The following is a 22,940-nucleotide window of genomic DNA, read 5'->3' on the forward strand; positions in this document are numbered from 1 at the left end:
AGCACCAGCAGCTGCTGTGCCCCCGGGCTGCCCTGGTGCTGTCCCAGGATCAGCCAGGGGAGTGACTTCGCGGCACAATAACTTCCTTTGCTTCCCTGCCATCAGAGCGGGGCTTTTCTTTGCCTCTTGTGCCCATTGAGCTGTCACTGGACACTGTTTAAATGCTATTTATTTTTTATTTAAACTGGGAGCAATGGGAGCAGAGATGGACACCCTCCAGAGGTGGAAAAACACCCACGGCCCCTCAGGGGGATCACTGACACCCTCTGCCTTTGCTCCACAGGAACGCAGACCGTGCCGAGCCCCAGCTCAGGAGTGACAGACTCCAGCCAGCAGACAGAGTAAGCAGCTCCTGCCCTCCCTGGCCGTGCCCAGCAGCTCCCCAAGCCCAAAGGGCTCCCCCCAGAAGGTTTGCTGCACAGACACAGCCCAGCTGGGGAGGGGTGTCCAGCTGCAGACCCCCCGACACCTCAGTAACACGCTTTGTTTTTCATTTCAGCTGGGGAATAGCAGTTTTAAATAAGGTAAGCAAAGCACAGGTAATGACCCGCCTGGACCTCCTAAAGTTAAACTGCTGTGGAAATATTTCCACTTCCCTGGAAAAACCAACCCAATGGACCCCAGCAGGCTCTCCTTCTCCATCCAAATACAGGCTGCTAATTTGCTTTTATTTTAAAATATTTACTTTTTTTCGTAGCAAGTTCATGCCATGCTTATAAACGGAAACAATCCTATTTTTAACCATCTGCCCTTTCCCTTTCAGGAAATGGTGCAGCTCTCCAACTACCTGAAGGTAGGTGCCAAGCAGGGCCCAGCACCCACGGGCACGGCTGGTTTTCATCAAGAATAATATTTTTTAATTAATATTGCTAAATGAAGGGGTGTTAAAACCCCAATTTCAGCATGGCCAAGAAAGGCAAAGAGCCTCAAAGACCTGGAGCCCCCAGGCAGGGCCAGCCCTGGGCTGGGGGGCTCTGGGCTGTGCCCCCAGCTCTGGCCCCACTGAGGGTGTCCCTGTCCCACAGGAGGCCCTGCACCGCGAGCTGCTGCTCAAGCAGAAGATGGTGATTTTACAGGAGCTTCTGTCCACTCTGCTCCAGGCTTCAGAGAAATCCTGGCAGGTACCTGAGAGCTGCAGGACCCCCCGTCACCTCCCCTGGCTCCCCTGCCTCTCTGCTCAGGGAGGGTGGGCCCCACTCAGCAGAAAAGGCCCTTTTTTCCTTCTGTGAGGATGTACAATTAAGATGATCCATTTTATGTAACATAGGGGGGCTTTCTCATAGGATCCTTAAATCAAACAATTCATGCTGTTGTGGCATTAAAAAAACGTGGTTTGAAACTTCTGTTGGGGCAGAGAAGCAAGTGATTGGGTGAGGGGGGACAAAAACTTGTGTTAGACATCCTGTGGTGAGAAACTTCCGCCTTCACTCGCTCCTCCAATATAACGTGAGCAGGAAAAAACACTCAGCCACAGGGGCAGGAAGTGGCCACGAAACCTCAGGTTACAGACAGGTGGGTGCTCCTCGCTGCTCGCTGCCCCTGCTGCAGGAGAGACTCTGCTGCTGCCTCTTGCATGCTGCTGCTCCTCAGCCTAACAATCAGCTTTTCCTCAGCCTAAAAACCGGCTCTTCCTCAGCCTAAAACCCAGCTCTTCCTCAGCCAAAAAAAACAGCTTTTCATCAGCTTAAAAACCTGCTGTTCCTCAGCCTAAAAACCAGCTTTTCATCAGCCTAAAACCCAGCTCTTCCTCAGCCTAAAAACCAGCTTTTCATCAGCCTGACAATCCCCTCGGTGCTGGAGCCAACAGGCAGATGCTGCTGCTGGGAGGGGATTCCGTGAGGCAGGTGGGGCTGGGGGCTTCTCCAGGGGGTGCTGGCAAAGGGAGGGATGGAGGGGTGAAGGGAAGGATGGATGGATGGATGGATGGATGGATGGATGGATGGATGGATGGATGGATGGACGGATGGATGATGGATGGATGATGGATGGATGATGGATGATGGAGGGATGATGGAGGGATGATGGAGGGATGATGGATGGATGGATGGATGGATGGATGGATGGATGGATGGATGGATGGATGATGGATGGATGATGGATGATGGAGGGATGGATGGATGGATGGATGGATGGATGGATGGATGGATGGATGGATGATGGATGGATGATGGATGATGGAGGGATGGATGGATGGATGGATGGATGGATGGATGGATGGATGATGGATGGATGATGGATGGATGGATGGACGGACGGATGGATGATGGATGGATGATGGATGGATGGATGGATGGATGGATGGATGGATGGATGGATGGATGGATGATGGATGGATGGATGATGGATGATGGAGGGATGGATGGATGGACAGATGGATGGAGCCTTCTCCATAAGACTCCATGGAAGGTGAGGGCTGGCTGCCCCTTTCCAGCCTCGGGTGAGTTGCCAGGTGTTTATTGTAGCAGCTTTTTAACCCTTTCTAACAGTCCTGGTTTCAAAGATGAGCTGTTGAATTCCTGTGAATGATGGGGCAGTAACTCTTGTTGTAAAACCCCGCTGGCCTGATTCAGAAATGCTGCCGCATGAAGGATGATGCTCAGCGAGTCTCTCCATCCCAAACCCTTCCATGGTTTCTGCTCCAGAGCACAGGAAGGGCCTGACTGCCTTGTCCATGGCACAGCCACATCTGTGCACAGCTGGAACCTGTGCAGACAGCAGAGGAGGAGAGCTGAGGAAACCCAGGCAGAATATTGCTCATCTAAAATTGCTTTTCAAAATCCCACCTACGTTCTAAGAGCCTCTAGTTCTTTGCACCAACAACAGAACTGGGAAGATTGAGTCTTTGGGACTGTAAATGTGCTTCTGTGCAAATTTAACCAGTGCTGAGACACCGGGGAGTCTGGTTTTGCTTGGCTCTGTCAGCTACTCCTGTAACACCCAGCAGTTTCTTTTCAGAGTCGTGACTTCAGGCAGCAGTGGGCAGAGAGGATATTGGTGTTCTCAGTACTGGTGGTGGGAAACAGCCCACGTGAACTCTTTGCTAGAAATGTTAGGTGAATTTGCATGCAGACTGCTTCCACCAAGCCTGAGCAGCCTGACTAACACCGAGAGGAGCTGATGGCAGTGCGGAGAATGAATCATCACTGTGCCCTCCATCCCCCTGCCCAACTGCAGGTGTTGCAACACAGACCCAACCCATTTTCTGAGGAAAACAGCCACACAGGACCGTTCCAGCAGCTGGAGCTGGAGGCAGGGAGGGAGCACAAGCAGAGAACAGGGGGGACAGGCAGCAGCTGCATTTCTGCCAAAGCCAGCCACAACAACCCCAAATCCCCTCGCTCCTAATTCATCATGTCACTGCCAGCACCTGCACTCAGCAACCAGAGAAACTGCCTCAGGACAGGTTTCCAATCCATAAAAGTCTCACTTCCCCCATATCCCATTTATTCTGAGGCTGGGAAGGTTCACTTGAGCTCTCAGCCCTGAAGAGACTTTGATCTGATTACAGATGAAGGGAGAAAATGAATCAGAACACAACCCAACAAAACATTGGGGGCGCATTGTGCAGTCCATGATTTCACATCTCACTTCAACTGCTTTTCCCCAGGGTCAGCTGAACGAGGACAAACTGAGGTGTAAACTACGGGTGCTGGAAAATCAGCTGCAGGCCTGCAGCCAGGTAATGTCTGATTCACCGACAAACACGGGTGAGGAAAACAAAAACCAAGCCTTGTCACTGGGCCGGGCCTCAGTTTCTACATCGATCTGATGAGATACCGATCCAAAAAGGACTTTAACTCTTTGCTGAAGCAACGCTTCACAGCACATTAGCAGCAGCATTTACACACTCTGGGGTTGCTAAGACTCAGGTTTAGCGAGGTGGGAATCTGACAGATAAGCACTTCAAGGTCTTTCTTTCTTTAAAGAATTACTCAAAGGAGTGTGTGAAGAAGATCCTGATAGAGATGGAGGACCACAAGCAGACCTACGAGCAGAAGGCAAAAGAGGCTCTTCAGAAGATGCTGGAGGAAAAACTCCAAGCAGAGCAGCAGCTGCAGAACTCTCAGGTGAGCAGCATGTCTTACACCTGGCTTGGATTTAATTTAGTCCAACTGTGACAAAGAAAACCCACATGTCAGGGAAAGGTGATGACAGGCTTGCCATTAGCAGCAAAGATAAAAAAATATGATGTTTCAGCTACTCAGCAAAGCCCAAAGCAGCTTTAATGCAACCTGCGCCGACTGCACGAGCTGCACATCACGTTACAGACAGCTCACAGCTGGGGAAATGTACTCGGGTTTGTCAGCTTGAATTGCAGTCCCTTCCCTCTGGGCCACTCCCTGCCCTGCTCACACCAACAGACACCAGGGCACGAGGTCTCCAGGGCTGGTTTTTTTTCTGGAGTCGCTCATTTATATGAAAATAGGTAAAATTTTCCCCGAGAGGCAGCATTGACCCTCAGGATAACTGGTATTTGCAAGAAAGACGAGTGAGCTTTATCCCAAGCACCACCAGGCTCCTCCAGCCTGCTGGCAGCACAGGAGCGGGTTCCAGAGGGAACGCTGCCCTGCTTGGCTCTGTCCATCAGATGGCATCAGCCCCACACGGGTCTCTGTGTGCTGCTGCTCGGGGAGCCAGCGCCGCCCAGCACAGCCCAGCTGGTGTCACCAGGGCAGGCTGGCAGCATCCCCGGGGCCTGGGTCACAGCCAGCCCTGGGCCACACCGACCCCTGGGTCACACCGACCCCTGGGTCACACCCAGCCCCGGGTCCCCGCTCTGCTCTCCAGAGAAGCCTGGCGGAGATGCGAGAGAACCTCTCCCTCTGGAAGGAGCACAACGCCACCCTGAAAGCCGAGCTGAGCAAGGAGACCACAGCACACACCGAGCTCAGGAACAGCTTCCAGGCTTTACAGAGTGAGCTCCAGGTACGTCAGCTCCCGGCAGGAGCAGCTTGCTCTGGGGTTGTGCTGCTGCCAGCCGGGGCCGCCCCTGGATCCCCGGCAGCGCCCAGGGCCGGGCTGGAGCAGCCCGGGCCGATGGAGGGCCGTGCTGGGGCAGGTCGAGGCGAGCTGTGATGCCCTGCCAAGCCGGCCCGCTGTGTGTCTGTCTGTCTGTCTGTCCTGGCGCAGCGAGCGGCCGCGCAGAGCGAGCGGCTGAGCCGGGAGCTGCGGGCGCTGCGGGACGAGCGCGCCGAGCTGCTGCAGACAGCCAGCGCCCTGCGCAGCGACAACGACCGCCAGGCCGGCCACATCCGCCACCTCCAAGGTACCCGGGGCCGGAACGGCGGGCCGTGCCCTCCGCCAACGCGGCGGGGACGAGGAAAGCGCTCCGGGAGCCGCGGGGCTGCAGCAGCGGCACGCCGGGCTCATGCCAGCCTGCCACAAAAGCTGCTGCCCGCCAAAGCCCTCCAAAAGCTGCTCCCGAGTAGATGAAAGAGTTCAGAGAAGTGATTTTGCTAGAGGATAGGATGTAATGGGAGACCTGAAAAGAAATAAAAACCTAAGATAAATAAAAAGTATTAAAATAATAAATAAAAACCTCAGCTTGGCACCCTTGGCAGAGCATCAGGGGCTGCGGGCGAGGGCAGTGCAGAGGAGCTGATGGTGCCCTGAAGCACCGCTTCAGACAAGGCAAGGAAACTCACACACGTCATTTTAAACTCACACACGTCATTTTAAACTCACACACGTCATTTTAAACTCACACATGGCTATTTTAAAACATAATTAGGGAAGAGAAAGCGGGTTGCAGTTCTAATCTCATAACGGGTCTTGCATGAGCAGCTTTAAAATAAACCATAAATGACTTGAGCACGAGGCCTAAGAGAAAAAGCTGCCAAAAAAGAAAGGGCAATAAACAGCTAAAAATCACATCCCTTCAGAGAAGAAAGTCCAGGGCAGCCAACAACATCTGCTCCACTCTGCACACGTGGAGAACGGAAAATACCACCCTTGCATAAAGATACACAGAGATTTACACAAACCTTGGTCTTCTGTCCGTATTTCAGATAAACTGCAAAAAGAACAAGAGCACAAAGTAACACTGGAGGCAACAATCAGCCATTTGCAGAGTAAGTAACACAGAAATGCACAAAGTTAGAGACCTCCTCTAGTGCTGTAGGCAATAATGCTGCTTTTTCTGTTCCCAGACTTGATCCACAACCAGAACAACCAACAGAAGAGCCAGGAGGTGACGGTGCAAAGGACAGGTCAGCAAACTTTGTAACCCCCACGTAGCACTCCCCGGACACAGGAACACTAGCCCTGACTCTAGGAAAAGCCTGCAGTGGTTTACAATGAAAGGTTATTTTAGAGCTACACAGAATGAGTTGTTTTGCTAGCTAACATTAAGACATAAACGTATTTATGATGGCAAACACTTTAAAAAATAAATGGATTTCACTGCAAATTCTACTTCAGTGGCTCCGCCATATTTTTTCCAAACAAAACACATTCCAGTTTATAATTGCACTTACAGCTGTACTTGACAAAAAGAAAGCAATAAAAAAAGGCCCTTTAACTCTCCCTCCCCTCCATTTCTGGCAACCGCTCAGAAATATTGCTCTTGAGATGATGAACTTGTAGCTACAGCAAAGACAGCGATAACAAACTCAGCTCCCGTGTCTTCTGCTTTGTGCATAGCACACAAATATCATCCCTAAAGCCTGCTGAGTAAACAAGAGCTAAAGCCAGCCCAGAGCCTGGAGCTGATTCTCATCAGAAGCCTGACTCTTTTCTAGACCAGGTTTTCACCACACAGACCCCACCTCTCACTCCTGCCAAGGAGAAACAAAACGCTCTGTCAGAGCACCCCGAGGAGGAGGAGGAGGAGGAGGAGGAGGGAGCAGAAAGTCTGAAGGATGAGATGCAGAAAAGGACATCCCAGCTCACAGCAAAGGAGAATGAGGTGAGGAGGTCACTCAGCAGAAACACTACACACCAAAGATCCGGCAGGTAGCCCAGGCTTGGTGGCTCCTGCAAGGATTATCTGCCCCAAGTTTTATCCTGATCCCACTCCTGCCTAAACCCCTGATGAAGCACAAGGGCAGGGCTGCAGGAGCAGAGCTCCCCCCACACAAACCCCCCTGCTCTCACAGACACGACAGCCTCGGCAGCCCCACAGGGAAAAGCCAAAGCCACGCCTTAAGAACCAAGCCCCTGGGCATAAAGGAAGGAGAGGAGGAAAAGAAAATGCTTGCAATAATAACAACAATAAAAATAACAGGAGGGGTCTGCTGGCAGAAGCAATGCCTGTACAACTGGGCTGCAAAAAAAAACCAAAAAACCAAAGCCTTTTGCACACACTTTGCCATCAAACCCGCCTTCTGTCAAACAGCCCCTCAATTCTTACAGCACTGTTCAGCCAGCAAGGATCTATTAAAATGGAATTATAAAAAAGTAATTTATAACTTAGTGTAGGAGAGCCACGCAGGAAGAGAGCTTGTGCTGTGATTGCTGGCAGCAAAGCAGGCAGGTGTGGGAAGGTGGCAGGCCAGGCAGTGCCCCAGCAGCACGCTGGGTACCCATGCAGGTACCCGAGGTACCCAGCAGCACGCTGCAGTCACGCTGAGCTCTGCCCTGTCCCTGCAGGTACCCGAGGTGCCCAGCAGCACGCTGCAGTCACGCTGAGCTCTGCCCTGTCCCTGCAGGTACCCCAGGAGGCCCGGGCAGCGCTGGGCCGTGCCTGGCTGCGGGCGAAGCGCTGCAGCCACTGCAGCAGCCCGGCTGCTCTGGGGGCACGCAGAGCCCAGGGGACCCCTCCTGCTGAGAGCCCCTCGCTGTGCTTGCAGTGCTCGGAGCTGCGCTCGGAGCTGGAGGCGCTGAGCCAGGAGTACCAGTCCTGCCTGACCCGGCTGCGCCAGTGCCGCGACGAGCTCAACCGCTCTCACGGCTGCCAGGCTCAGGTGGGAGCTCCCGCCCCGACCCCAGCGCCGCACACCGGCCTGGGACACGTGCCCTCCTCTGTGCGGGCAGAGGGCACCTTTCGAGGGCTGGCATGGGCAGTGGCATCCCCCAGCACGCTCCTAGTAACACCAGCTTCTCCTGGCAGAGACAGCGCGGTCCCTGGATCCCTCTCCTGGTGGCAGTGGCAGCTGTGGCCATCGCCGCCTTCCTGGCGACTTACAGGCTGTGAAGGAGCCCCTTGATGACTGACTTCACTGCAGGAACTGACCTCTGCTTCACCAAAAGCAACCTGACCTCACCTCGCCTCACCTTCTGCTGTTTTGTATGTGCACACTGGGTTCGTATCCTGAGCTGGTCTCACTCCAGCCAGCTCCATGATCACGGGCACATCACCCCTTCCCTCGGCTGCCGGGGTTACTCTGTTCCTGTTGAAGGCTGCCCTGCCCAGCCCCGAGGGGCAAAGCCCCCATGCCCGCGCTGCTGTGGCTCGCACAGGGCGAGGGGGACAGGGCATCCTGTGCCCTTGGCATCCAGCCTGCCCGGGGTTTATACCCCCGAGGTCTCCTCCTGTATTTATTGCCTCCCTAAATGGGAGGTAGGCAATCCCGGGCCGTCTCTACTCTCCCCTGACAAAGGCACCCAGCTCAGGGGGGCTCCTCAGCACAGTCCCCTCGGGAGTCCTGAGCAATTCTCCCCTCACACCCACTGCTCTGTCCCACTCCTCCAGCCTCTCTTGTGGCCGAGCATCCCCACAGCCACATCTGCTTCCCCTTCGCTGCCAGCACCACAAGAATTCACCAGACACAGGGGTTTAGAGTCCCTTTTGCAGCTGCACCGGGCAGGTTTTACAGCAGCACTTGCCCATCACTCATGTGTAGGCTCAGACACAATGCAGGCCATGACACCAGCTCACATGGAAGTAAATATACCTGAAATATACACATAACATACACGTAGTAAATGCACATGGAGTCTACAATAAACTTCAATTCAAAACACCGTGGTATTCAAATCGTTTATTCATCTTCAGCTGCCCACTGCAAATACACACTGACTTTGCATGGTGCAATGTGCAGGTAGGCAGGACCAAGGCAGCAGAGCCTCTGGGAGCAAACTCGGTTTTTTTTAAAGAAAATGTATTTGGTTTTGCCACCGGCCTGCGGTGACGGTCACAATTCAGCCTTCAGTGCTCAAGGACCACGAGAGATGCAGGGGACAACACACACAGGGAACTGGATCTTCTGCCTTGCTCCCCGATGCAGGGAGGAAGGCTAAACAGTCTGAGTACGCTCGTGTTTTACAAGGCAACCGCTGGAAGAGACACGACCTCGCTGGAAATGCGGAGATCTACAAAATCGCTCTGAGCACTGAAAGCCTCCTTGAGCTCCTGGCGCCAGGCATCCAGCACGTCCCCGAGCTCGGCGCAGAGGCTCTCCGGGACGCTGAAGGAGTAGATCTGGACCACGAGCCCATCCTTGATGCGGGGGCAGGAGGCCCGGGCCGTGAACACCCTCAGCGGGGTGAGCGCCAGGCAGTTCTCGGCGCCCTCGGCGAAGGTGTACACGGCGGGGTAGCCCAGCAGCACCCCGGCCACGGTGCACAGGTTCCAGCCGCTGGGGACGACCTCGCTGGCGGTCACCGGCTCGGCGCCGGCGGCCTCGGCGTCCCGCAGGTGGCCCAGCAGGGCGGCGAGGTGGCGGCGCACGGCCTGGGCCTCGGCCGGGCCGCAGAGCGCCGGGCCCCGCCGCGCCGCCGACACCTCCACGAGCGGCGCGGGGCGGGCGCGGAGCGCGGCCCGGAGGCGGCGGCGGGCCGGGCCCGGCCGCAGCAGCAGCGCCGAGCCGCCCACGGCCAGCACGTGCAGGCGGCCCGCGGCCAGCCCGGCCTCCCGCAGCCGGCCCAGGTAGCGCCGCAGCTCGGCCGGGCCCGCGGGCCCGCAGTCCCACAACAGCGCCGGCTTCAGCCCGGCCGCCACGGCCAGCACCTCCCCGGCCGCCTGCAGCGCTCGGGCCGCGGGCAGCCGCCGCCTCCGGCCGGGCCCCTGCGCCTCCCGGGCCGCCGCCACCAGCAGCGGCACCGGCAGCGCCCCGGGGCCCGGCGCCATCGGCGGAACCCGCCGCGGTTCCGGGGCGGGCCCGAGAGCGGCCCGGCCCCGGCGGAGCCACCTCCTGCTAGGCGGGGCCGCCTCGCCATGGCCGGGGGAAGGGCCGGGAGAAGGGCCGGGGCAGCGCCATGGCCGGGGGAAGGGCCGGGAGAAGGGCCGGGGCAGCGCCATGGCCGGGGGAAGGGCCGGGAGAAGGGCTGGGGCACGCCTGGGCACAAAGCAGGGCACAGGGACAGGGCCCACGGCCTGGGCACAAAGCAGGGCACAGGGACAGGGCCTGCAGGCCTGGGTACAAAGCAGGGCACAGGGACAGGGCCCACGGCCTGGGCACAAACCAGGCCATGCAGGGACAGTGCTGAGCTGTGCTGGGAGCTGCTGGCAGCTCTGTACCATCTCTGAATTGTTGTACAGATCTGAATCAGCCCCAGGAAACTTAGGGAGCTCCAGAGGTCCCTTCCAACCCTATTCTGTTATATATGCATTTACCATGCCGGCGTATAGGCATTCCTATTAAAAAAAAAAACCCACTGAAAGGAGTATCAGCCTTTGAGGTTGCTTCTACAGCCCCGTTAAAGAGAAAAAAAAGAAGACAAGGTGATATTGTCCAGGCAGATTTAATAGAGCACAGATTATTTTGTTTCTCCCCTTCTAATGATCAAGTGTTTATATACATTGTATTATAGCAGAATAAAAAATATTACAGAATTGAAATCTGATGTATACAGAGGGGTTGTTTAAGCAAACAGCTGAAGAGGGTGAAGGAGTTAGAAGCATTCCTGTAATCCCCTCTGTTTTGAGCCATTTCCAAAACAAAAGCACCACAAATTGCTGAAATCCTAGAAGATGACAGGATTTACAGATTTTATTTATGGAGGCTGAGGCAAGGCACAGGTTAAGAAACGCCCCTGTATATGTACAACGCAAGGAGGCCCGGTGGAAGCCGCGGGCCGGTCACTGTGCCGGGAGCGGCTGTGCCATGTGCATGGCCGGGGCCTGCATGGGCCAGCCCTCCTGGTGGTTCTGCAGCAGCCGGTAGAGCTGCTTCAGGTGTGCCACGATGTTGTCCTTGATGTCCGGCGTGGAGATCTGCAGCCGCACGCTGCCGCTGTCGAAGGAGCGCGTGAAGTCCCCAGAGAACATCTCGTAGATCATCCGCGCCACCACGGGGATGACCTGGTGAAAAAGTCCCTTTTTTAGCCTAAAGGCATGTGGAATATCCCTGCTTCTCCGCAGGAGCCCCTGCCCTGGATGCAGAGATGGTTTCCGCAATACCCTGAAACCCACTCACAAACCAATTCTATTCAGCACATGTCACATTTGTGTTTGCTCTCACAAACCACCAGCCTTACTGGCGTTTTCCTGGTGTCAGAAGCCACAGCACGTAAGAACAGGTCTCAGTATCCATGGGAATGGATCCCAAACCAGACAAGGCTGGCACATGTCACCCCAGAGCCCTACCTGCACCACGATCAGCTTCCTCTCCCTGGGTTTTCCATCGGGCCACTCTTCTCCAAAGCAGAAGTAGATCTCGTATGGTGGCTGTTTCTCAATTTGTCCCTTCTGATGGGCAATCAGCTCTAGGAAGAAAAGCAGAGTGCTGCAGGGTTGTCCTCTTTAGGGGAAACACCCATGATATTCCACCTCATTGCATCACCCCCGGTCTCACCAACACAGTCCTGTGCCACCTCTCACACAGTTACAGCTCACCCCTTGCACGTGAAGTGCTTTCTTTAAAAGCAAGGCCCTCTGATGTCTCTCAGAGCATTAAATGAGTGTACAGAGCCCTTCTCGTGCCACACACCCGCTCCAAGCTCTCCTGACATCAGGGGAGCAGTGGCCCTGACCCGCTGTCCAAACCTGATGCATCCAGGCAGAGCCCAGTGCAGATCACCCTTTCCACCAGCGCCATGTGTCCCAAGCTGTTCTCCAGAAGCAGAAGCTACCTACCGCTTAGGAACGTTTCCAGACAGAAGAGCTTGACCTTCTTTTGCCTCTCGATGAGGTTTGGGGTGGTGGAGGAGGGGGCACAGGGCCCAGACCAGTACACCTTGCACTGGCAGAGCCGCACGGCGTAGATGGCGTGGCCGCTGACCTCCAGGATCAGTCCCCTGTCCATAACATCCAGCAGCCGGCTCGTGAAGATCTTCTGCCTTTCGTTGGTGATCTGCTCCGTGCCTGGAAACTTGACTTGCTCCAAACTGATGGGCCCGAAGAGCTCCTCCTGGTCTGGCATAGGACCCAGCTCTCCGTAGAAAAGTCTGCAGCCCTGCGGGTTGCTCACGGTCGTTGTGGGTCCGGTCTCCTTCCCTCGATACTCAAACTTGATTTCTAGGTCTGTCACTGAGAGAGAAACCATCAGCGTGGCTTTTCCTGGAGCACCGGCAGCAGGGACACCACGCGAGCCCTGCTGCCCGCACGGGGATGTTTACACCACACACAGTTCTCCTTAAACTACGCAAGTGCTCCTCACTCGCTCACAAACAGCCACAGGAAAAAGGCAAAACACTATTTTCTGTGGGGTTTAAAGTACAAAAGCAGAAGCAGTGTTACAAGCCCACGCACGTACTTGGCAGGGAGCTGATCCAGAGCTCGGGGCTGCTGAAGAAGTCGTGCTGCAGCGCTGTTGGGGGCATTTCCATATCCAGAGGTTCATTCTTTGGCCACACAGTTTCAGGACTGCAGTTTTCTGCACTGGCTGGAGCCATTGGAGACTCTACAAAAAGGCAACAACTCTTCAATAAATCAAGATTTTATTTCAAGCATGCGGCAATTTACAAAGAAATACCTTCAGTAATACACCAGTCTGTGCCACCAACCATTGATATTGAGAAATGGAAATGTCTCTTGAATTGGGACGTGCTGAGATTGATTCAGTTCTTCCTCCTCTTCATCATCAAGATCATTATCCTTCTCATCCCACGGAGCTGAGCCAGTGGAACCTGCAAACAAGCACATTCTTGTGGGTGGATGATCAGCATGAAACGCTGGAAAAAGATCATGTTAGGTATTAATTTGCGTATTTTTCAAATTTCAGTAAGAAATTATAAATCTGATCCATACAACATGCTAATTTCAGTTTAATATATAATTCTAGAAAGCAAAGGTTAAAGTGTTGATGAAGTAAGACACAGTATTGCCAATATTAGACTGTTTAGCAGGAAAACATACAACTGTGTGCAGCTTTTTTAATTTTAGGACTAAAGGATGGTTCAAAGGCCTTGTAGTTGAAGTGCAGGCTTCACCTGGCAGCTGCTCCTGCTGCACAAGGGCATCTGCAGAGTTAATGCAGAGAGGGAAGGAGCTCCCTTGGACCCACGCCTGCCCAGGAGCCAGCCCAGGAGCCAGCCAGGCCCTCACCTGGATTAATGATTGATCCCTGCGACTGCGGGATGTCGCACACTTCATAAATTTTAATGGGGTTCATGGGCACCTCCTTGGTGCCATCGTACATCAAATTAAACTCCCGGCTCTTGTTAAGTGCACATCGGAGCTGGGCTTTCCACTTTGCGGGGTCTGGCTCATCCACTCCTTCCTGGTACTTTCCCGTTTCCACGGCCCATGCCTGGGGACAAAGTACAGCCAGCTCAGTCCAGCCCTCCCCACAGAGCAGCTTTTATCAGAAAGCAAACCTCCAGACAAATCCACCGTAAAATCCCTCTCTTGCCGAAGTTTTAGTTAGAGCTCTCGTGACAACAAAAAAGGAAGTTCCCACTTTAATAGTTTTTCTATTAAAAGAAAGCAGAGAAAAAAGGTGTAAATCCAAATTCCGAAAGAGTGTTCACAGTTCCGGGTCACAGATTTTGTGGGTCTCAGATTCAACACCAGAAGTCATTTTTGACAGGGAGCCTGAGCAGGAGGAATGGACTCGGTTAAAATGGAGTGGAAGGACAGCCACAGACATCTGGCTGGCCTCTCCCTCTCTCACCCCAAAATCTGATTATTGGTCCAAGATGCCTCCAAGACAAAGGTCAGAAATTCCTCAAAGGAGTGCAGGGAGTTACAGTGAATCCCTTGGGATAAGAATATTAGGGACAGCAGCGATGAGTGCTTATGATGAGCTTGTGGTGGACCTCTTAAGACTTATGTAACAGCATTTCATGGTTTGCTGCCAAGAACAAGCCAGTGACCACATCCCAGCCTGAGCAGATGGAGCCAGCAGCAGTCATCTTCCAGAGACCAAAGATCACACAGCACCCGGCCTTTGGTGGTGGGAAAGGGTTAAAGAACTCAACACCATCCCAGGCAGTGCCAAGCTTGGCATCCAGGTGCACAAAGTGGCTTTTCTGAGGTCAGATAATAAAATGTGCCTGCAGACAGCTCCCGAGATGCCCGTCCAGCTCCCGGGCCAACAATCCAGCCCTTTGTCTCTGCTGCAGAGCTGTGGGGTGCCCGAGCTCCCCCTGCCTCACCTTGAAGATGGTGTTCTCCTCCTCGTGCTGGGGGCTGTGCCGAGTCGCGTGTTTCCAGGGGATCTGGAAGCGCTTGGCCTCGCGGTTCAGCCAGATCAGCCCGGGGTACATGCCACTGTCCACCTGGGCCACCAGCCACGGCTTCAGGCGCACCCTGCGCGGGTGGAGGGCCATGCTCTGCAAGGGGTGACAGCGGAGCCACTGCTAGAGGTTACTTGGGCCTCATTTGCTTCAAAGAAAACGAATTCATTCAACGAGAAAGGGCCCTGTGCTGTATCACTGCTGTTGTTTTTATGGTACTGCACCCTGAGAGCACCAAGTCAGATTCAGCTGGGTGACTCCTCTGCCAGGGACAGTCACACACACCTCCCTGAGGGGCACAGAGCTGTTACAGGGACAGCAGCTCACATTCAGAGTTCCAGGGGACGTTATTTGTGCTCAAGGAGCACACGGAGCGCGAGCCCTGAGCAGAGCTGGGCTGTAAACCCCGAGCAGGAGACAGAGGCACGAACAAGCCACAGCAAGAACAGGCAGCAGAGTTTCCAAAGCCTCCACGTACACCTTGGAGAAGGGGCTGATCTGATCTCTGCTCCTGCAGTCCTGTCAGACTCTCAGCGAGGAGGAGAAAGGCTCACCCCGACTGGGAGGCTTTAGCCCAGCGAGGTGCAGGGGCCCGGCTGAGGCTCAGGGGCTGTTCTGCCACAGCCACAGCCTCTGAAAGTCATTTTATGACTTTTCCATGAATGCCCTGAATGCAGCATAATCACTGGCAAACAGCAGTGACCTGTAATAACCAGGATGTTTATCCAGAAGGACATGAACTGCAGGTCTGCCTGCACTGCTGCTAAAAATCGACTGCTGTTTACTTAATGTTTTTGTTAAGTAGCCCTGCGCTGCTCATACAATTGCAGCCAGCCAACAATATTTTCCTTGTGTAGAACAAAGCCAAACAAACAAAATTAACGTGTGTCCCTCTCTAAGAAGAGGCAACATTCGGTATCTTTAGATTTTGGGAGGGCATTTCTGCACTACACGTGTGCTCAGAAGGTGCATTTCCCATATTCCTTTGTAAATCCTGAAACAGAGGTGAGAAATTACAAATTCCCATTAATGAAGTAGTTACAGGACAAGTAAAACCTTTGCCATAAGCCCTCAATATTGCTGGAGGAGTTGCAAAATGTGTCTGGTAGCAGAGATGGAGAAGATTAAAAAAATCCTATCCAAGAACTAGTCTAGGAACAGGTTTTATTTGTTCAAATACCTGCAGAGCCCATTCAGAGGCGAGCGCTCACACAAAATTAATCCAAACACAACTCAGTTTATCTGTTTATCTTTTCTGCAAAGAAAATGTTCAGCTTCAACTGCAAACCATTTTTAAATAATAGTTTGAAAATGTGTGGGCACATTACCAGACTGTTTCCCAGGAGCTGCAAAGGATCAGGAAGCAATCATCAAAATTATTTTAGTGTTCCTGAAACTCTGCTGTGTTGGTTCTCTATGCTGAAAACACTGTCAGAATTAAATCTTAATCAAACCTTCTTCTTAAAAAGAAGCGTTCTTGCAAAGACACAATGTCCAGGTTAATCCTGGACTTGGAACTGAGACCAAAATCAGGTATTGATTCCTCTTGAAAAGGACAAAAAAATTGACATTTTGAAGAATCCTTAGTGCGGCTGCTTTCCACCATCTCTTTTACACTAAACGTCACGAGCAGTGCATGCTAATAACCTGTGCTGTGCACACACGTTGCAAGACACGGAGGAAATTCCAACCCAGAACAGGAGATGTGTGCCCCTGTCACAGCAGAGCAGTCTGGTGACAAGGTGGGTGCTGGCAGGGATTGTCCCTGGGCCGCAGACAGCGTCTGTCAGCGCTCCCCACCACAATGCTTTATGACCTTTTATCACCAATGACTTGTTGACACAATAGCTGAGAGCAAATCAACTTGAATCCCATTGCTGGGCTCAGACGGTGAGTCAGCCTCTCACAACCTTCAACTTCGATCCGGTGGGTTCCACTAATGCCAGCCTCCTGGGGAATGCCTGTGCCCACCTGGGGAATGCCTGTGCCCACTCGGGGCTCTGCCAGTGGGTTCCACTAATGCCAGCCTCCTGGGGAATGTCTGTGCCCACCTGGGGAATGTCTGTGCCCACTCAGGGCTCTGCCAGTGGGTCCCACTAATGCCAGCCTCCTGGGGAATGTCTGTGCCCACCTGGGGAATGCCTGTGCCCACTCAGGGCTCTGCCAGTGGGTCCCACTAATGCCAGCCAGCAGGGGAATGCCTGTGTCCATCTGGGGAATGCCTGTGCCCACCTGGGGAATGCCTGTGCCCACCCGGGGAATGTCTGTGCCCACTCAGGGCTCTGCCAGGGCAGAGGCTCCTCGGAGCACAAACCCAGGCACTGTCCAGCTCCCTTTATTCCCACTCAATCTGGGTGCTAGGTAGGGATAATTAGCACATCCCTGTGCTGCTAATGCATCCCTGGTTAGTGATGTAATTACTGCCTGTACCCTAATTATTCGTGTTTCTCCTTGGAGACATTCAGCCCAACAAGAGCCACTCAAAGCCAGGAAGGAGCGGACAGCCTACAGCCACTCCCCGGAGGGCTGCAGAGGAGTGACCAAGGTCAGGGACAGCCCCGGTCAGCAGTGGTGACACTCAGGGCCCTGGTGAGGTCCCAGACAGTCCAACAGCACTTGGAGCACCGGGAAAACCATCCTGCAGCCCAATGCAGCTTTGCTGCACAGATGCTTTCACTCCTCACCTGCAGATCCAAATATACTCAGTGTTCCTGCTCCACCTCGTCCATTAAAGCCTCTGAAGATGGAAGGGTCTTCTCGGGGTTCACTGCTGCGAACCCACAGACCTCTCTCCTTGCTCGTTACCTTTGTGTGACTACATTATCCCGGATTTCATGGACCTGTATTCATTTTTTCAGGGAAACCTTCCCACAGAGAAACAGGCTGAATTGCCATCCGGCGCTGAATCACCCCCCTACACCGGGAACCTGGGGCTCCACATTTCAGAGCTCTGTACACCTCCTGCCTCCCACCACCCCTGCTGTCCCCAACACACCTGAACGCGACCAACTCTTCGAATTCCCAGTTTGCACTCCCCAGTCTGCTCACCTCAGCCCCCGCCACGGCCGGGCAGCCCCCGACACTGGAAGGGGCACGAGTTGTTACACAGCGTGTGGGGATTTGGGGTGTACCAGCTGCGATCCGAACACCGCAGCCTTGCCCTAACTTCGGGCCTCGCTTTACACCGACCTGGAAGGCGTAGCCCGGGGCTAGCCCGGCGCTGCCCGCGGCAAGGAGCGGGAAATTGGCATTTTCAGCGGGCTCTGCCCTCCCGGCTGCGCCCCGACCCGCACGGCGCCCCCGCACCGCCGCCCTCGCCCCGGGGCCGGGCGCTGCAGCCTCCAGACCCCGCACGGAGCCCCGCAGAGCCCCGCAGAGCTCCGCAGAGCCCCGCAGAGCCCCGCAGAGCCCCGAGCCCCGCACCGCGCCGCGCCCGCTCCGCCCGGAGCCCCACGCGGGACGGGGCCGCGCCCAGCGGCTCCCGGGCCGGGCGGCTCCCGGGCCGGTACCGTCCGATCCCCGCGCCCCGCACGGCTCACCCCGTCCTTCTGTCCGTCCGTCCGTCTGTCCGTGGGGCTGGGGCGGGTCCGTCCCGCGGGGGCTCGGGGCCGCCCCGCGGGGCCCGCTCGTGGGGCAGCGGCGCTCGGGCAGCGGCGGCCGCGCTCGCCCAGAGCCCGCCCCTCACCTGCCCCGCCTCACCTGGCCCGGCCTACCCCTCACCTGCCCCGCCTCACCTGGCCCGGCCTACCCCTCACCTGCCCCGCCTCACCTGGCCCGGGCCGCCCCTCACCTGCCCCGCCTCACCTGGCCCGGGCCGCCCCTCACCTGCCCCGCCTCACCTGGCCCGGGCCGCCCCTCACCTGCCCCGCCTCACCTGCCCAGGTGCGCTCGGCGCAGCCGCCCCGCTCCGCTCCCGCGGATCCCCCCGAACCCCGCACGGGGACCCGGGGCGAGCGGAGCTTCCCGCACCTCTGCCCTTCCGCCGCGGCCCTTTTCCTGTCAAACGGAGTATTCAGGAACCTTCCGAAGGGGATGTTTTTCCCCCTCCTGGGTAAATGGAGTGTTTAGGAAAAGAAGTTTACTTTTAAGCGGGATATCTTTGCCTTTTAAATGGAATATTTTGGGAAGAAAGCGTTAAGTTCCTGGGCTTTTTCGCAGTTCAAAGTATACTCGGCTGAGTCACAGAATCACGGCTTGATTAAGGCTGGAAAAGACCTCGAAGATCATCGAGTCCAAACATTAACCCAGCACTGCCGGCTCCTCCAGCAAACCGTGTCCCTCGGCACCACATCCGCAGGGTTTTGAACACTTCCAGGGACACTGGCTCCCTGCTTCCCCGGGCAGCCTGTTCCAATGCTTGTCCATCCTTTCAGTGCAGAAATTCTCCCAAATATCCAATCTAAACCTCCCCGAGCACAACAATTTGCTCTTGTCCCACATCCATCCATCCATCCATAAAAATCCATATCCAGGCAAAGATAACAGAGGATGAAGCCAAACCCTAAAGTCAGCTCTGATTAAAGCCACAGGTGCAGTTTTTTTCTCTGAAAAGCATAAAAACGTCCCTCTTCCCTGGCTCCATCCCCGCTCTGGGGTCACCTACCCCTGGGAAGGGGCTCAGCAGCTTCTCCCTGGTCCCTCTGCAGGCTCCTGCCCTCCAGCCTCCCGTCTTATTTAATTTCCTCGTAGGTGGAGAACCGTGACTCAGTGGTGAATCTTGGTTTCAAGGATCATACAATGCTTCGCCTTTCAGTTTCAATGAACCAGAAAAAAAAAATGGGAATTTCCCTTCTCCTTCTCACCATGAACACTGTGGAAAATGCTGAACGCTGGCTTTGGGAAGGCTGACTTACACACACAGCTCAGTCCCCAGCCAAGAGGTTGGAACTGGACCAAATCTGTGAGATATTCACACAGAGACAAAACAATTCACTGGTTTCCTGGGCAAGTTTGCCTTGCTGGCTACCAAGTGCAAGGTAAATATTTCAGGCTGCATTCAGCATGGAATTCCACTCAGAGGAAACATGCAGGAGTTTGTCAGCACATAAGACAATCTTCCTGGCAATAAGCAGATGTGACGTTGCGAGGTCAGCGCTCTCTGTGCTGGGGGAGATGGGTTCTGTTAGTGGTACCTGGCCATTCCTGACATGTAAATCAAGGCACGGCCGCTCCCGGGGTGAAACACCCCTGTTGTTGCTGCTGTGTAAAGCACGCAGTGGTAGGACAATTTTGGGAGCAGCCAGGAAGAGACACAGGCAGATATTGGGCTGAACTCCAGGGCAAGCTCCGAAGGATCTTTGATCTCTCCTCAGACAGGCCAGCACAAAAGCTCCCTGCATTCCTGCTGTCCACGCCTCTGTCCCGCAGGGAAAGGGCAGGATGCTCTGGGCTGGCTGTGCTGGGGGTGGGCTGCTGGCAGCTGTGCAGGGGACAGCAGCAGTGTCCCCTGGGGACAGCAGCACTGCTGGCAGCTGTGCAGGGGACAGCAGCAGTGTCCCCTGGGGACAGCAGCACTGCTGGCAGCTGTGCAGGGGACACCAGTGCTGCTGCCACACTCCTGCTGCCCGGGCTGGCTGGGCAGGGCTGGCAGTGCCTGGGCAGGGTGTTTCCCTTCCCGGGCCCACTGAAGGACACTCAGATGCCCAGGCTGCAGGAGGGGTCCTGGGGCAGGTCAGGCCTGGGGGATTTTAAAAAAGGGAGCAATGTGGCAAAGCAGCTGGGTGAGGACTGCCGAGCCTGGGAGCTCCAGCCTGGGAGAAGGGCCCAGTCCTGCCTGCAGTGTCCCTGCAGCTGGTCCCCTGTGCCTGCCAGCACCCTGCTGCCTCTGCCACAGCCTCTGCTGCCCTGCCAGCACTGACACGGATGCCAAACAAATGAGTCTGCCCAGCCCTCTGCAGGCTTTGGTGGTTTTTTTTTTTCCTCTTGAGTTTCTACCAGCCGTGCTGAGGCGTGTGGCAGCACGCTGGGGGAGGCAGCTGACGGGAAAGAAGCTGCACATCTTTTTCCATGCTCTTGGCTGGGAAACTCCACAGCGCTGGAGCTGCAGAGGTGACAATGCAGGGATAGCTCATGAGGCAGGATGTGCAGTCAGGTGCTACCTGTCTGTAACTGATCATCCAAAGTGTTCACTCTGGCAAACACAGCGTTGATCCTGCTCCTTCAGGCACACAAACAGCACCAGCCTCTGCACTGTGGTGTTTTCTAGAAAATATTATTTTTATTTTTACTTCTCTCTGCCTAGATTTACCTCTGTCTGCATCATTTTTTTAATCAAATGAAGAGATCTTTTGGTTGATAAACTGCACCTTATGGAGTGACATCCTGCTGGCTGAGAGGCAGTGCAGCCTACAGAGCACACAGGGGATGTGCAGGGGAATTTTCATACCAGGAGCTATGGGATTTACTTTATTTCAGTGCCAAATTAAGATCACTATTTTATCAACACGATTGTGTGCCATGATACCTGCAACAGCAGCAGCTGGGCTTTGTACTCCAGGTCTCTTGCAGCCCTTTGTTCCCAGCTGGAGAAGATTGCAGTCATCAAAACAAAAAGGAACCATTTTCTCTCCTGAGAACAGATCACCAAGTTCCCATAAGGCAAAACAAAATTATGCAATGAGTCAAGACAATGTCCTGGGCATGTGGAGTCTTGCTGTGTGCTCTCAGCACTCACATTCCAGCAGGCAGCTCCGTGCAGGAGAGCAGCACAAAATGGTGGAGAGCCTTCACCCCAGCACATCCCAAACTGCCCAGCTGTGCTGCAGGGAGAAGCAGTGAATCCCCCCCGCCCTGTCCTGGCAGCCCCTCTGTGGCCTGGGGCTCTTTGTGAACTCCTGGCCTCACCAGCCAAGATAACCCCAAAAATTATATAAAATCATTTCTAAACACGGCTGTGGCTACCAAACTCTTCTTTCCAGTAGCTCCAGTGAAGAGGAAAACGGGGGATGGATTTACTGTGGCTTTTCTGGTGGGCAGCCCCACAGCTGCTGTGCTGTGGATGAGGCAGCTCCGAGCCGGGGGCTGAAGCTCTCCCAAAGGAAGGGCTGAGTTCATCATTGTGTTGCATTCTTCTAGGCACGTGGATAGACAAGAATATCGTCAGATATAAATGCTTTAACTGAAACAGAGCAGTCTTAAGTTTTCTGGCAACTTCTCTGGCCCTTCCCATCCCTCTCCAGGCTTCTGCTGTGCTGTCTGTCCTCTCTTTGCTCCTCTTCCAAGTGAAAGCAGACTTGCCTGGGTATCCTCGCGTGCAAAGGTGTCAGGTACTCTGCAAACCTCTGACTGTATAAATATATCTATATAAATATATGTAATATATCTATATAAATATATGTACACACACACAGCACCGCTGCCGGGTCGCTTGCAGGAGGAGATTCAGACCAAACCCACTCTGACAGCGCAGCAGGACTCGCTCTGCTCTTCTGCAATATCACGTTCAAACTCCAGCCAGGTTCTTAACCGGTACTTTTCCATGAGAGAGGCTCTTCTTACCTAACCAACACCAAAAGAAGTTCCAAAAAATGAGCAGCTTAAATCCTTCTGGGCCTTGGCATTTAGGATAAGAGAATCTATGGTTTCCTATTAATGCTGCTCCAATCCTCTTAATGAAGATATTGGGCTGGCTTGGGCACATTTATAGCTCAGGTCATTCTTTCCTCTGACACAGATAACGGCTGGGTTCAGAACAATGGCTCTGGTGAGCACAAGAGCTGGTGGCTGCTGAGGAAGAGGAGAGGGCTCTGTGTGTGCTGGGAGGAGGGCTTGAGCCGTGGCTGAGTGGTGCTGGGCAGGAGCGAGCCCAGGGAAGAGCTGCTCTTGGTGTCTGCCACCAAAGCCAGAAATGAGCTGCAGGGAAGGGGCAAGCAGGAGAATTTCCATGGACACCAAGAGGGGAAGGGAATAAGGAGAACATGCTCTAAAAATACAGAAATGAACAATTCCTGCTCTTTTTAGCTTAAAGCTTTAAGATGGAGATGTGCCAATAAGAGGAATGTGTGTATCTGGGTGCCTTCACTAACTGTCTCACAGCAGGCATTCAATTCATGTAATCCATCTGCAGGTTTTCCTGTGGAAGTGTTTGTTTTCTCAGGATTCCCTCTCTGTAGCTGTTGCTTTTCCTGTGGCCCATCTCACTGAAGCACTGGGCAGCCCCCACAGGCAGGGGATACAGGCCAGCCTTGCAAAGATTAATGTTCCTCCCCCTATAATCCCTTTTTTCCCCCTAGAAAACTCCACAGCACAGAGAATGGGGCTGTGTGTTGTGTGCACAGGGAACCTCTGCTCCCAAATTTCTTTGACTGGGAGGTATTAATGTGTAGAAAGACCCTGAGCCCCTGGAGTTTGCTTCTAAATAGGGCACAGCTCAGAACATCTGAAGGTCTCTGGGGCTCATGGGTGGGAATCTCCTAATGATCTTTAGTTATTTTTATCCCTGC

The 22,940-nt window shown here is 54.3% G+C and overlaps 3 protein-coding genes across 4 annotated transcripts in view; 1 reads left to right on the top strand and 2 right to left on the bottom strand.

Annotated features, from left to right (window-relative positions):
• TRAF3IP3 (TRAF3 interacting protein 3) overlaps positions 1-8,901 on the top strand; it is an 87,230-nt gene extending 78,329 nt beyond the window's left edge. Inside the window, exons 6-18 of the mRNA XM_038162313.1 lie at positions 187-341; positions 500-524; positions 764-793; positions 1,026-1,121; positions 3,608-3,679; positions 3,927-4,067; positions 4,789-4,926; positions 5,131-5,266; positions 6,009-6,071; positions 6,150-6,209; positions 6,741-6,907; positions 7,791-7,904; positions 8,051-8,901. Coding sequence (XP_038018241.1) covers positions 187-341; positions 500-524; positions 764-793; positions 1,026-1,121; positions 3,608-3,679; positions 3,927-4,067; positions 4,789-4,926; positions 5,131-5,266; positions 6,009-6,071; positions 6,150-6,209; positions 6,741-6,907; positions 7,791-7,904; positions 8,051-8,134 — 1,281 coding nt within the window. The 3' untranslated portion in view covers positions 8,135-8,901. The remainder of the gene's footprint in view (positions 1-186; positions 342-499; positions 525-763; positions 794-1,025; positions 1,122-3,607; positions 3,680-3,926; positions 4,068-4,788; positions 4,927-5,130; positions 5,267-6,008; positions 6,072-6,149; positions 6,210-6,740; positions 6,908-7,790; positions 7,905-8,050) is intronic.
• Positions 8,902-8,906: 5 nt separating this feature from the next.
• Positions 8,907-10,037, bottom strand: C26H1orf74 (chromosome 26 C1orf74 homolog). The gene has a single exon (XM_038162719.1). The coding sequence runs from the start codon at positions 10,007-10,009 to the stop codon at positions 9,203-9,205; it is 807 nt and encodes a 268-aa protein (XP_038018647.1). The 5' UTR covers positions 10,010-10,037; the 3' UTR covers positions 8,907-9,202.
• A 570-nt stretch (positions 10,038-10,607) lies between these two features.
• On the bottom strand, positions 10,608-18,709 carry IRF6 (interferon regulatory factor 6). Of its 2 annotated transcripts, none has more exons than XM_038162549.1 (8): positions 18,039-18,206; positions 14,419-14,595; positions 13,367-13,571; positions 12,826-12,948; positions 12,576-12,722; positions 11,957-12,349; positions 11,468-11,586; positions 10,608-11,182 (listed from the first exon to the last, which is right to left on the bottom strand). In XM_038162549.1, exons 2-8 carry the CDS (start codon positions 14,590-14,592, stop codon positions 10,961-10,963), a joined length of 1,383 nt encoding a protein of 460 aa, XP_038018477.1. In that variant the 5' UTR covers positions 14,593-14,595; positions 18,039-18,206; the 3' UTR covers positions 10,608-10,960. The 2 variants fall into 2 exon arrangements, with proteins under 2 accessions (XP_038018477.1, XP_038018479.1); XM_038162551.1 differs by lacking the exon at positions 18,039-18,206 and adding an exon at positions 18,374-18,709 and having other exon boundaries at positions 10,955-11,182.
• Positions 18,710-22,940: the final 4,231 nt, after the last annotated feature.

The sequence above is a fragment of the Motacilla alba genome, chromosome 26, assembly GCF_015832195.1.
Source record: "Motacilla alba alba isolate MOTALB_02 chromosome 26, Motacilla_alba_V1.0_pri, whole genome shotgun sequence".
Taxonomy (NCBI): domain Eukaryota; kingdom Metazoa; phylum Chordata; class Aves; order Passeriformes; family Motacillidae; genus Motacilla; species Motacilla alba.

Excerpts from the sequence above, each read along its gene's own strand:
- IRF6 (XM_038162549.1), bottom strand. The coding sequence starts at position 14,592 with ATGGCCCTCCACCCGCGCAGGGTGCGCCTGAAGCCGTGGCTGGTGGCC. Across the intron at positions 13,572-14,418 it reads AGGAGAACACCATCTTCAAG|GCATGGGCCGTGGAAACGGG; the intron begins GTGAGGCAGGGG and ends CTTTGTCCCCAG. Across the intron at positions 12,949-13,366 it reads GGGATCAATCATTAATCCAG|GTTCCACTGGCTCAGCTCCG; the intron begins GTGAGGGCCTGG and ends GCTTGTTTGCAG.
- C26H1orf74 (XM_038162719.1), bottom strand. The coding sequence starts at position 10,009 with ATGGCGCCGGGCCCCGGGGCGCTGCCGGTGCCGCTGCTGGTGGCGGCG.